Source organism: Daktulosphaira vitifoliae, unplaced genomic scaffold (genome assembly GCF_025091365.1).
Source record: "Daktulosphaira vitifoliae isolate Bord-2020 unplaced genomic scaffold, ASM2509136v1 Scaffold_3, whole genome shotgun sequence".
Taxonomy (NCBI): Eukaryota; Metazoa; Arthropoda; class Insecta; order Hemiptera; family Phylloxeridae; genus Daktulosphaira; species Daktulosphaira vitifoliae.
In genome coordinates, this window is record NW_026099574.1 from 36,789,629 (window position 1) to 36,804,040 (window position 14,412).

Consider the following 14,412-nt stretch of genomic DNA (forward strand, 5'->3'; position numbering starts at 1 on the left):
TTATACAGGGTGTTCAGTAAGTCAGGAAACGGGTTTCTATTGTTCTCATTGTTTGTAACAATGAGAACAATAGAAACCCGTTTCCTGACTTACTGAACACCCTGTATACGTAAGGCGCATTAGACGCGGGCAGTATTGGTCAGTCAAAATAAAAATTTGTTTATATATATATAATATTGATGACAAGCACGCGTGTACGGGTACGATAACTAAAAATAAATTTTTATAGGAATAGTGTTGCCGTCGTGATGTGAGCGAGGCGTGGGGAGGGGTGAATGCGTATAACAGTCTAGTCTAGACGACGGAATATGCGATAACGCGTGGCGTTTGGAGAGTTTCATACATACATACATACAGGTGAAACTAATATAAGCGTGTTAAAAAAGTAATAGTACACGAGATGGGGTAAATTTCCAGCTCACTTAACAAAATATTGTATCATAGAGTTTTTTGAGTTACATAACCTTCCAACTTAATCATTATTCTATTATTTAATTTTGAATTCAATATTGTGTCGAAAAATTTAGTGTTATATTCGTAGGCGCGCTAATAGAATAAAATTTTTAATTAATTTCATAATCTGCAGATATCGTTTGTTATACTACACCAAAACATCTTATTAAATCTTCATTTTCACTGATAATTGTTGACCACAAAGAAGGATTAGCAAGAAATCGATGCGCAGTATTACAATCGTTAGATGTACCACTTGGCCCTGGTCGTAGAACATCTACCATAAACCCCATTTGTTCTTAATTTATATAAGTACAACTTAATTTTATATACATCTCTTGTTGCCACTTTTCAAAATCCAAATGGTTGGATTACATGTAACAGATATTTGAATACGTGTAATATGGATAACCCATTGTTGAATGTTGCTGAATTCGTAGGTCGTTTTCATACGTCATTATCATTCATTTTTTAGGAGAAACGAGGTGCCGTAAGACATAAGAAGAGACATAAACTAATGAGTGTATAGTAGGTAGCCACAGTATGCTCGACTGCCACTTCGGTTCTATCGAGAGTGTCGAAGAGCTGTTGACATAGGAAGTTTAGGAGGATCAAGGTATAAGATGCAGACGAAGTACAAGACACAAGTACATGAGTTAATCAGGAGAGGAAACAAGATAAATGAAGGCATTAAAAATGAACAATCAACCTCTTGACTTAAGGTTGAAAGTCGGCAGCGACAACCGAGTACTGAGACTGACATTTTGACAATATATCTTGATAACGTACTGGAGTCGACTGACCACGATGGTCAGGTCAAAATGGTTTAAATAGTGTTTAAATTAATGCGTGCCCGCATATTTTTATTTAATTGACAAGTCATCATTCGGCGCATTGGATATTTTTCCTTAATTTATTATAACATTTTTTACAGTTATTAAAAATATCGATGACGTGATACCATGAAAAAGACAAACATTAGACACAAACATCTGACTAGATGAATTTTCATACATATGCATTACATGTTTTACTATCTATCACACTTAATATTAAATATTATATTATTTTTAGTAACTATTGTATATTCTAACTTTATATCTTATATATATCTTTAAAATATTTTTTTGTGATTTTTTTTTTTAATTACAGTCTTACAAGTTGACGATATTTAATGGACAACGATTTAGAATTTTTCCAAATACTACTTTTAATTTCTATGTTATCCTATACTCTGAGTATATGAAAATATTGATACTATTTGTAATATCTAAAGTATCAATAGAAGACATTTTTGTTTGTACTGAGACATACTAGATTTCCGTCAAACACCCATTTATTTATAAGTGTTAAATATTGTTTATCAAAATGTAATAAATTTGATTCACTGATTAAATCAAATATATAATAAAAAATATAATTCGAAATGCGGCTTGATCGAGTAAAGTTTAAAATTTAACTTTTGCGCAAGTTTCAGAAATACTTATTTAGTTATTTTGTGATAACAACGAGATATCGCTTTTCTTACACACACTCTTATATAAATTAACATTTTTGTTTTTAGCTTGTATTCTAATTAATGTATACTGTGATTTTGTTAGTTTTGCATGCATAATTAAAGCTAATTAAAGTACCAGGGGTTTGTTCAAAATGACTGCGTATTCTATGTCATGCTTTCCATCGTTTATCAAACTTATACAAAAGAATTTACGTTTTTTTCACATCCCTTTCCATTACAAAAAATGAATCCCTTACATATAACTAGTTTAAATTCGATGAGTTTTATAGGAATCGATCATCGCATTTTTAAAAAATAAATAGAATTCTTGGTGAAATATTATATCAGGTGCCATATTGAATTTTTCAATCTTTTATTTATTTATTAAAAATTGTGTAAATATGTGCAAACAAATAAATAATTTTCTGAAACTAGATCAAATTTTCAATGAAACTATAATATTATAGAGAATAATCTGTACTAATAATAAGTAAACATGTATTATATTTTATAAAACAAAGAATAATACATAATAAAGTAGGATTGTTTTAATTATTGTAAGAGTAATAAATATGTTTGGTATTTATATACAGGTGTTCAAAAAGTAAGGAAACAGGTCAATTGTCACAAATAATGAGATCAATAGAAATACTTTTCTTTACTTATTGAACACTGTAAATTATACACTATAATATTCTTTAACAAATACTCTTTGATATATCTCACAATATAAAAAATATATATATATATATATATATTAATTTAATTGTACAAAAATTGTTACGAAAAATACACTATACACAGTAGAAGGCGATATAAACCTATTTATCCTTACCACAATTATCGTCTGATAACTATAAATAATAAATATTTTATCTATAAATCCAATGAATGATATTTATACATCGTACCTAACACATAATATACAATATATAAAACTTTAATTGTATTGCATGATAATTTTTTAGTCTACTATTATTTATTTTTCTCCCACTGTGCATTTGGCTCATTGAATGTTCTCATATTTAAAACAAATATATATTGTTTACATTTTTTTTATAATTATACAGTTTTATTAGTTGTCAAAGAACGTGGCCATTCTGAATGCCAATGGCGGCTCGTGAGTACTAGTAGTTGAGATGCGACTTTAAATATAATACCACTAGTCATAGGTATAAATAATTGTAAAATTATATATAATAAAATAAAACACAATACATATATTATTATTTTAAAGGTCGCAATAGAAAATAGAAATGAAAATAATAATAATAGTACTGTTATAGTAACCGATAACGTCGAACGTACACGCAGTTAATTCTTGAGATAAATTACTCAATATAGTAATACACTAATATTTTACCGTATGAACGACACTGTCAGTCGTCCAAAACCCGCACATAAAATCGCAGCTGAACCGTATCCAAAAACACACACCATTGCAGCGCCACGTTTATAAGTCTCAGAAAATTATTGGGACGACGTTGTGGGTCGTGAGTGTATACGTATCCTCTTATACTGAGAGAAACAACTTTAATGTTCACACACGACAAATGTATTATAACTGTTTTACTATTTAAAAATTTGCATTTTTTATAAAAATGTTGAACTAACAATGTACAATTAATTTTCTTCTTTTAATTAATTTTAGTAGGAGGTGCGATCGTCCCATCATCCAACCCACGAGCCGCCACTGCAGATTGCTCATAATATTATATTCTCGTTGTCACCCTGGGGATCGAAACCGGAATTCAATGCACCAAAACATAAATTTCTACTAACTAGGCCAAGTTGACCCCAAAAGTAAAATAATTTATAAAAATATTATTAAAAAAAAAATGTATGTTAAGGAGTTGAAACCCCATTACTGCCCCTTTTAAGTTTTTTTTATGTAGGGTAAGACGGAGTATGAAGACGAATTCAGTATTTATTAAAATCGATCAGTTATAGCAGCACATCTTAACTAACATAAAATCGTTTTACGGTACAATTTGTAACTCGACTGTATGCTGACAATATTAAATATTAAACCTAACCTACACATTTTTGTAGGGTTTGCTACAAATTCGCTTCTATAAATTGTGGAAACCTATTGCCCCTCCAAGGAACCCCTAAAAACGGTCCTGTATACTAAATAGAAGTGACAGAGGAACTTGCCACGCGCACACATTTTCGGGACCCCCTCAGATGCAATCGAAAAAAAATTCAACCTCTTAAATGTTTAAATGATCTTCGCCAATCATGGATGCAATTAAATGGACTAAGCCATCCCTCCCAAATCAAATTAGATATTATGTTAATTGTTACATAAAACAATTTTTAACAAATATTGGGATGGGGGTTTATGATTTTACCCCATATATTATTTACGCTTCTGTGCAACACTTTAAATTTGCAGAGGACTGTTTAAAATTGTTTATGCACTTCAATCATTTAAAAATTAAACTTAAAAAAACGTTAATAATTTTTTAATTTGTGAACTTATTAAATATATAAACTCTTAATTAAAAATTGTGTGAAATATTACAAAAAAAAATAAATTGAGTGATTGATTTATCATTGATCATTATGTTTCTCCTAAAATAATAATCTTGAAAATATTTTTTTTTGGCTTTGATAATTAATATAATATTAATTTAACTTTAATTTTTTTAAAAGCTTATAAAATAGACAACTATTTAATTCAGTAAATAAACTTATATTTATACTTAAGCGTGTAGAAGTATGCGACTGAAAATGTGTAACGGTAAAATCTGATTACTAATACACTGCAAGTGAGCAATTGCTGAGTACTAAATTGGTGACAAATTCATTGATTATTTTTTAATTTTATGGACTATAGAAAATGAATACTCAAGTCAATCGAGCCAAAAAATCAGAGCGATAAATTCAAATAATCAGATGAACAAAATTAAAGTGTCATAAATGTACATTATAATGAAAATATTGCATGAGAGAACGTGACTGGAGGCCAAATGGTAAGACAATAGGAAACCTATCTTTACTAATACTTATTCAGTTGTGTTCATTTCTGTCCCGTGGGTTAGAAATAAGTTCATAAGCAAATTGGCAACGTTGTTTTCATATGCCTTTACAATTAAAAGGGACAGAGCACAGAAACCATTCTTATAGCTTATTATTTCCACATGATCTCAGTATCTCTATTAACTCATTTATTATTAGAATGTAAGTTAATAAGCTAACCGGGAAATTATGATATTCATAAGCGTTAAGAATGATTTCAACACTCTATCCCTTTTAATTATACAGACTTATGGAAGCAACGTTGCCAGTTTACTTATAAACTTAAATTTTATTTGAATTTGTCGCCGTTTTTAAATATTTGATCCGTCTGCTGAAATCGGTTGTTTGAATTTGTCATTCAGACATAATTATTACTATTAATAGACCGTCCGGTTGAGTTATTTTTCTGTTTGTTATTTATTGCCCATTAGTATTGTTCATTGATTGCATTTATCAAATGTATTTTGTTTATTATGTCCTTTTTTTTCAATTTTTAGTACAAATTAATCAAGCATCACTTTGAAAAACATTAGTGTTATTCTTTTTTCTTCTTTTTTTAGTAGAATTGTTTGTTATATTTAATAGAAGTTTTAAATTTTATTTGATATTATACTTATAATGTAATTAATAACAATTTAATCAGTTATGCACTATAATAACTTTTAATTTAATATTAAAAATATAAATAATGGTTTACAAAATTATAAACTTAATAAATGTATAAAACTGTTAAATAAAAATTGTGTGAAATATCACTAAAAATATTTTTTAAATTTGTTTCATTAACTATAAAAACTGATTGATTTATCATTGAACACTAAACTTTTTCTAAAGTAATAATAACTTTTGAAATATTTTTTATGCCTTTGTTGAGTATTAATTACCTCTCAATTTATAGAAGGTTAAATACTTTTTAAGTTTGTCTTCTATCCCTAATAAGAACACTAACTTTTTTTTTTTTATATAAACATATTTAAATTACTTATAAGATAATAATGAAATATTTTTATTATATATATAATTTTTGAATCAGTATTTCAGAAATTATTACTATTTTTATAATTAAAAAAATGTCTAATTATAAAAATAGTCAAATCTATACTAATATAATATAATATAATTGTAGAGTAATAAATTAAAATTTATAAATAGCTTATAAAATAGATAACTATTTATTAAGTAAATGACTGATCGATAACAATTTTTGGACCAGTACTCACTTCGTAATTTTTTAATATATTTATACATAGGCGAGTTGAAGTATGCAACCGAAAATGTGTAATGATAAAAATTCATTGATTATTTCGAATTTGATGGACAGCTATTTAAGGAAATTAATACTGAAGTCAATCGAGTGAAGTTGTAAGAGTGACAAACACAAATAACCGGTCGAACAAAGTATCATAAAGGTATAGTACAGTTAATATACTGTAGTAAGAGTATTAAGTAGTAAGAGCGACAAATTCAAATAATCAGATGAACAAAGTTCAAGTGTCATAAATGTATAATACAATGAAAATATTGCATGAGAGTACGTGACTAGGCAGCCAAATAGTAAGATAGCAAAAATTATACAGAGTGTTCAGTAAGTCAGGAAACGGGTTTCTATTGTTCTCATTGTTACAAACAATGAGAACAATAGAAACCCGTTTCCTGACTTACTGAACACTCTGTATATTACTTAATAGACACTCGGTTGTGTTGTCGAGACCGCGATGTAGAAATTAGTTCATAAGCAAACTGGCAACGTGGCTTTCATAAAACTGTATAAATAAAAGTGGCAGAGCGTCACACGCGTTCTTAACGCTTACGAACACCACGTTGCCAGTTTCCCTATTAACTCATCTATTAGTTGAATTTGTCGCTGTTTTGATAATATTTGATCCGTCTGCTGAAGACGGTTGTTTGTATTTGTCCCTCAAATATACTAATACTATTGCTATTAATAGACCGTCTGCCCGAGTTATTTTTCTATTTGTTATTTATTGCCCATTAATATTGTAAATAAATTGCATTTATTACATGTATGTTGTTTATTATATCGGCTTAGTCAATTTTCGATACAAATTATTCAAGCACCACTTTAACAACATTAAACTTATTCTTTTTTGTTCTATTTTAGGAGAATTGTTTCTTATACTTAATAGAAGTTTTAAATTTTATTTGATATTATACTTATAATGTAATTAATAACAATTTAATCAGTTATGCACTATAATAACTTTTAATTTAATATTAAAAATATAAATAATGGTTTACAAAATTATAAACTTAATANCTTTTAATTTAATATTAAAAAATATGAAAAATTGTTTAAAAAACTGTGAACTTATAAAATTTATTAAACTTTTATATAAAAATTGTGTGAAATATTATTAGAAATATTTTTTTAAATGCTGTTAAATTAGATATAAAGAGTAATTGATATATCATTGACCACTAAATTTCTCCTATAGTAATAATCTTAGAAATCCTTTTTTTTTGCTTTGTTGAATACTATTTACCTCTAAATTTATAAATGGTTAAATACTTTTTAGTTCCTTCTTTATCACTTATAGAGGTACACTATAAATTTTTAGATGGCAATATACATTTTTAACTAACTTATAAAATAGAAATATTATCATTTAAATAATAACTGGTCGATAAAAACCATTGGACCAGTATTTCTGAAATTATTATTATTTTTATATTTTGACAGATGGATGTGCGCAGTCGTGAAACGTCTAACGATAAAAATAGTCATTAATATATTAGAGAAATAAATTGAAAACTACACATCAAATTGGCGACAAATTCATGGATTATTTAATTAATTCAATTTCAATTCAATTAATTAATTCAAATAAAAAAAATATATTTGACAAGATGAATACTAAAATCAATCGAGACAAGCAGTAAGAGTGACAAATTTAAATAATCGGATGAACAAAATTAAAGTGTCATAAAAGTTTAGTACAATGAAAATATTGCAGGAGAGAACGTGACTGCCGACCAAATGGTAAGATAGAAAAAAATATTCCGTTACTCAATAGTTGCTTAATTGCGTTTTTCCGTGTCCCGCGGTTTAGAATAAGTTCATTAGCAAATTAGCAACGTTATTTTCATAAGTCTGTATAATTAAAAGGGACGAGGTATTGAAACCATTTTTAAAGCTTATGAATTCCACACGTTGCCAGTTTTCCTATTAACTCATCTGTTATATGAAATTGTCGCCGTTTTGAAAATATTTGATCCGTCTGCTGAAAACGGCTGTTTGCATTTGTCGTTCAGATATACTAAAACTATTGCATTAATAGACCGTCCGTTTGGGTTATTTTCTATTTGTTATTTATTGCCTATTAATATTATAAATTAATTGTAATTATAAAATGTATGCTGTTCATTATGTCGGTCCAATCAATATTTGTTACATGTCATGGAAATACCACTTTTTCTCTATCATAGTAGTCTTTCTTTTTTGTTCTATTTTCAATAGAAATTGTTGTTATGTTTGATGGAAGTTTTAAATTTTTTTTTTACATTTTGTGTTAAACTAAATATGCTTGTAAATTACATTAATTAAATTATAGTTGAATAACAATCTACATATAATAACCAATTCTTACAAAAAAAAAATCAACAAATTTGATACTTCATGGTATATAATTTTAATATAATTATTATCTTTAAGTTTCAATTCTAAATTATAACATAAATAAACGTTTGATCTCCTGTAATATATTAATTTTAATTTTTGCTATAAATAATTGTTTTATCTTTAATCAGATTGATTAATTTTTTATTATTTGATTAACTTTTTTCTTTGCTCTGTTTATAATTGGAGGTTGTAAATTTTCATTTTGTTTTATAATATTTAGTTTACTTTTTATTTTTTAAAGCTAGCCAAAGAAAATTTTTTTCACCATTTTATAAGCAATTGCAATATTTAACAAATAATTTTATTACATAAAATTTTCAAAAATGTTATTATCATTTTATTTAGTGCATTAAAAAAAATTTCAAAAGTATTTTTTTGTTTTCAAAACTTATGACTTTTGAACTTAGGACTAAACTTTTTGACTATTAACCGACCTATTCCTAACGTACCTAAAATTAAAATTTCCCTCCCTAGAATTTTTATTAAGCTTAATTTTAATTTCATATAAGTATGACAAATATCGGATCAGATCATTTTAATAATGTATCAAGCGATTAAATTTAAATATTTGATATCAATTATATTATTTATTCAAACTACACGGAACAAAGTAATAATAATATTTAGGTTAAAAAAAATCGGATATGCCTAAAAAACACATTGAAAAAGTAAATGCACGCCAAGGAAAAAAACAAAACCAAAAATCTGAACAATAAAATGCTATGACATAACATTTATGCAAATTTGTTAAATGACGCCATACAGAAAATAATTGATTTTAAATATGTTTTGTGCGGGACAACTTTATTTGATATGTATTGATGCTAGTATCCCAAAATGTTTGCCAAAATCTAAATGAAAAAATTATTTGTGAAAAATTGAAGATTTTGGTGACAAAACAAATTGATAAAAGTTGTCCCGCACGAAACAGTTTTTATGCAAATAATTTAATTTTTGTTTAACGACATGTATCGGTCCGTAGTGGCATTTATAACGTGACAAATTTCTTATTGAGCGACGGTAACCGATTAGACTTGCACTTCANAAATTTCTTGTTGAGCGACGGTAACCGATTAGACTTGCACTTCAATTGCTCCCTGGCGTACGATCAAAACCAGTTATTTTATACTTTGTTATTGACTCACCATTTAATTGTCGCTTATCTGAATTTATAAAGACATTGTTACTATCGATAGGTGGTGGGACTTAAATTTTAGAAAATATCTATTGATCTTACAAATGGGTTTTCTGGACTCTATGCGTTTTATGATTAACGTCTCGCACCTGGCATGAATTAAATGCATTGTAGGATTTCTTAAATTTTACGAGTGAAAACATTTAATTATTACTTATATTTGTTAATATGTTAACAGTAGGGTGTGCTAAGTAGTCCCCTGTGGGATGACATTAGCATCCCTTAGCAAATTTCACCATTCTTTTAAAAATGTTTATGAAAAATAAAAGAAATCCTTATATTATTGAATAAATAATTATTGTTTTTTTTAAATATCATTTAATATTATGAGTGTACAATGACATCGGTGTAGTATATGTACTTTACTTTAAATATAGTTATATATTTTGGTTTCAATAATTCTAGTGTAATACCACAGTGGTAGGAAAAAAATAATTGGGTACATTATTTCAAGTAGAGCAAGAAATTTTTTTTTATCTTTGGAACTTGAGCACCCCTAGTTTAAAATGGTTATGCGTCTATGATAAATTGTACATTTTTTATTAATTATGTTATTTTTTTAGATAATCAAAATTAACACGTGTCTCTCTTTCTTCTTTTCAAATTAACTAACTTTCCTAAGTATTACTGTTATTTCATTTTATTATTTTTATTTCTCATTTAATGTTAATTTTATGTATTTGCAACTGAATTTACTCTTCAAGTGAAATACTTATTAATTGTTATTTATTTTGTTATGTTCATTTGAGGGTTAAACTGATTTTTATAATTTAAAATTGTTCATTTTTAAATATTGCTATTATTTATTTCTTGTATTTTAATTAATATATATTTAATGTTGTGTTTATGCATGTATAATTGTATCGTTCATGCTTAATTATTTAATTGATTTTTTATTACTATAATAATGAATTGAACGTTTGATCTATTTTTTTTTCGTCTGATATTTGTATCTGAAATTACAAGTATTAGTTTAACTTGTAAAAGCAGTTATATTGTAATATTCGTAAGAGCTTGATTGTGATGATATTATTTAGTTATAAAATAAAATCACCATATAACAAAATTGTATTTCTAGACTCCTTTAATTGCTCTCCACCACAGAAATCTTTAGTAAAATTTTATTAAATTTATTTTAGTAAAATAAGGCGAAAAATTTATTCGTTTTGAAAGAGAGCCGGAGTTGGTATATTAGTTTTTAATCGATATTTATAGTCCTTCAAAGTGGTTGTATTCTAGTTAATTTGTGATGTTAACTTGTAACATCACTTAACTGGGCGTTTGGCCTCTTGATAATTTGTGGTATGTCCCCATCGCATAAACTGGTATTTGCACTCTTGATATTATGTAAAATATTTTTATTTTTGTACTGACAATGATTTTTGTTAAAATTGAATTTTTTGTTGATGACAAACATATAAACTAATTATATTACGGTTGAGGCTAAAATTTAAATAATTAGATTTTATGCCATTGTTAATTAGAAAAAATTATGTTGTTTTTAAAACTCACAAAATACATGAAAAAGACAAATAGTATTGGTATTATTTACGATGTAGTAATATATTGGTATAGAATTCTGTTCAATTAAATAAACTATGACTTAAGACTTAAGTCATAGTTTATTCGCTAGTTTAAAGTTTTATTTTTAAGTTATATAAATGGCAAACCTATGAAAAATGTGTTTGACTACAAATGTTAAATTTATTATTTATCAACTTCAGAACAAAAGCATGATTGTAAATACTCTCTATTACAGCATTTTTTATTTCATATTACTGTATATGATACCTATGGTAAGCATTTATTTTATTTTTTATAACTTTGTTACTGTTTTACAATAGCGTACCAATCAGTTGAGTTTATCAACGATTTTTTTCATTTTTCCAACAATAACGATTATTTTTTAAATATTGCAATAATTGAAAAAAATCGAAATTTTATTTCTGAAATGAAGAAAAATTATTATGTTATGACAAAGCATTAAAAATGTATATTGAGTATTTATAATTTTTTTATTTATTATTATTATTATTATTTAAAACCCAATCACTGAAACTATTATACTATTATTCAATAGAAAACAGTTTTATCCATTTAGTATATATAAATTTTGTAACATAAAAAAAATATATTTTTTCATAATAAAAATTTGTAAATATTTGATTATTGTTATAAAATATAGCTTTTATCTTTTTTTTTCTCTCAAAAAAAAAAAAATTCTTAAATACGTATCTTAAACTATGATAATTTTACAAGTAAATGAATAAAAGTTAATTGTGATAACCTATCACAATGTATCATATTTACCCATTTTTGAGTAATAAAATTAATGTCTTATAAGCAAAAGAGATCCTATTGGTTTCCCTACTATTTAATAAAATTTTCAACACAAACTATTGATTGATAATGACGAGCTACATAGATTTAGACTAACGTTGTAAAATCTATAAGCTGCACCTCATCGATGTATTATAATATAATATTATGAAGCAGTTAATAGAATATACTATAATATACTATAATTAATATCTACAATCTCTTTAAAAATATTTTTTATAAAAGAAAATCAATAAACCTTTATTACTTAAATTATTTTTAAAATATACAAAATTTATGGGAGACTATAATTTGCGTCAAACTAATTTTCTACCTGACTATTAAAAAAATTTAGAACCATTTAGCTTTATTTGTGGGACACCAAGAGGCAATGGCGGTATCAAAGTTTTTGGCATTTATTTTTAATTTTATTCCGTACGATTTTTGAAACTGCATTATTACATACTTTAATGTAGTTATGAGATTGAATATGTTCTATTGAAATTTTTAAAAATATATTAATGGAAGGACGCGCTTTATAAAATTATTCATCATTCCTTATAACTATAAAAATTTTATAATCTGTTACTACATAAAATATACTTATTAGAAGTAATTTTATTTAAGTATGCGGAAACGTTAAAATATTTCCTCATCATAGACTTATGAAGGTAAAATAAATACTTCGTATCTTCGTCCATAATGTCTGGTACAATTAAAAATATCGAACTTGAAGTTTCATGTTATTTTATTAATATGAATATTGTTTGATCATTTAGATAAATGCTCTAAAGCCACATGAATTTCGATGTCGACTTTTTAAATTGCAACAACTTTTAAATAGCGTTAATGATGTACAACATTTTTTGATAGAAGTTATTGAAATTTCATTAGGTAAGATATTAAATTATTTCATAACTCAGTTTTTTTTATTTACTTGAAATGTTGAAAAAGATATTTGGTCCAAAATCTAAAAAAAATAACTTGAAAAATATGTCAAATATAAACTGTATGATAAATACATTGTCATTTTCAATATTAGTTGAAAATACATTATTAGTTATATTTGAACCTATCTCGTTTTATACAAATTTATTATTTTTTACTTTATTAGTGATTAGATTAACATTTTATTCATCAATACCTTTGTTAGTTTGTAATATAATTTATAGTTTGAGTCTCAAGCTCTTTACTAATTATAGAAAATTCAAAAAACTCAGATCAAACATTAGACATGGAAGAATTCCAAATAGATATTATGAATGACATTCAACAGAAAGTTTTTAATAGTCTAGTTGATAGTAAAAGTAAAATGATCAAGTATGAGCAATTAGTAAACACAGTGCTTTATAAGAATGGCCATAATTTCGAAGAAAACCCACAGGANGTAAACACAGTGCTTTATAAGAATGGCCATAATTTCGAAGAAAACCCACAGGAATTAATTAACTGTCTTAGGGCATGCGATGGCAATAAGGATAGCTATATAAACTACGACGGTAAAATATCATATAATAATTACAAAATTAATTTTAATGTTGTAGCAGTTTTTACAGTTATTCACAATAATAGCCTTAGTATATTTCCACAGGTTTTAATATATTTAAATTATCACATAACTTTTTTTTATCATGTAGCATTTTATAATAATTTTATATTACTTATTAGTTTTAACACAGATAAATAACAAACAGTTATTTATTTGTTTTTTACATTTGAAGAACATTTATTAAATGGAAAATTACAGATTTCAGCGAATTTATAGCAAATTGGAGTCCTGTGATGGTCAATAATGTTATGCAGTCAAACGTAAGTTTCTCTTAAAATAATATTATACAATGTCTGTTATTTAGTTAGAATAATGGCATTTGAAATAAATTCTCCGTGGGTTACTAAAATAGCTTCAAATTAATGATTATATTAATGATTAATGATTCCATAACTTTGTTTTTTCTATATTACATTGAGTACTTATATATTGGTTTAGAAGTTCTTAGTACCTAAATTCTGAAAGGAATAAAATGTAGACTACTTTAAGTAGAGGAAGTACCTAATCTTAATGGTTTAACATATTTAATCCATTGAATTATCTAGTGTCAAATTCTAATAAAGTTATTTCCGATTTTTACTTAACTACCCAATCAGGGCCGGATTTAGACTTTTGGATGCCCGGGGCAAATTTTTTTTTTGAGGCCCTTAACAGTAAAATAAAAAACCCAGCACAGGGGGGTCGCGGCACAGTGGTGACGTGGCATAGTTGGATCAAGTAAATGATATCTGACA

The 14,412-nt window shown here is 26.2% G+C and overlaps 1 protein-coding gene, 2 long non-coding RNA genes and 1 pseudogene across 7 annotated transcripts in view; 2 read left to right on the plus strand and 2 right to left on the minus strand.

Annotated features, from left to right (window-relative positions):
- Positions 1–6,370, minus strand: part of LOC126900747 (uncharacterized) — an 8,032-nt gene extending 1,662 nt beyond the window's left edge. The window contains exon 1 of the long non-coding RNA XR_007702916.1: positions 6,196–6,370. This is a non-coding gene — a long non-coding RNA (uncharacterized LOC126900747). The remainder of the gene's footprint in view (positions 1–6,195) is intronic.
- Positions 4,613–7,974, plus strand: LOC126900748 (uncharacterized). Its single transcript, XR_007702917.1, has 4 exons — positions 4,613–4,725; positions 4,794–4,929; positions 6,226–6,384; positions 7,677–7,974. It is a non-coding gene; the product is annotated as an uncharacterized LOC126900748 (long non-coding RNA).
- A 2,886-nt stretch (positions 7,975–10,860) lies between these two features.
- Positions 10,861–10,996, minus strand: LOC126903395 (U5 spliceosomal RNA; annotated as a pseudogene).
- A 366-nt stretch (positions 10,997–11,362) lies between these two features.
- Positions 11,363–14,412, plus strand: part of LOC126901522 (uncharacterized) — a 17,032-nt gene continuing 13,982 nt past the window's right edge. For 2 of the 5 annotated variants that reach the window (XM_050678015.1, XM_050678014.1), the window contains exons 1-5: positions 11,363–11,606; positions 12,909–13,023; positions 13,332–13,462; positions 13,517–13,628; positions 13,877–13,938. In XM_050678015.1, the coding sequence (XP_050533972.1) occupies positions 11,490–11,606; positions 12,909–13,023; positions 13,332–13,462; positions 13,517–13,628; positions 13,877–13,938 (537 nt within the window). In that variant the 5' untranslated portion in view covers positions 11,363–11,489. The remainder of the gene's footprint in view (positions 11,607–12,908; positions 13,024–13,331; positions 13,463–13,516; positions 13,629–13,876; positions 13,939–14,412) is intronic. The other 3 variants (XM_050678012.1, XM_050678011.1, XM_050678013.1) reach the window with 3 other exon arrangements.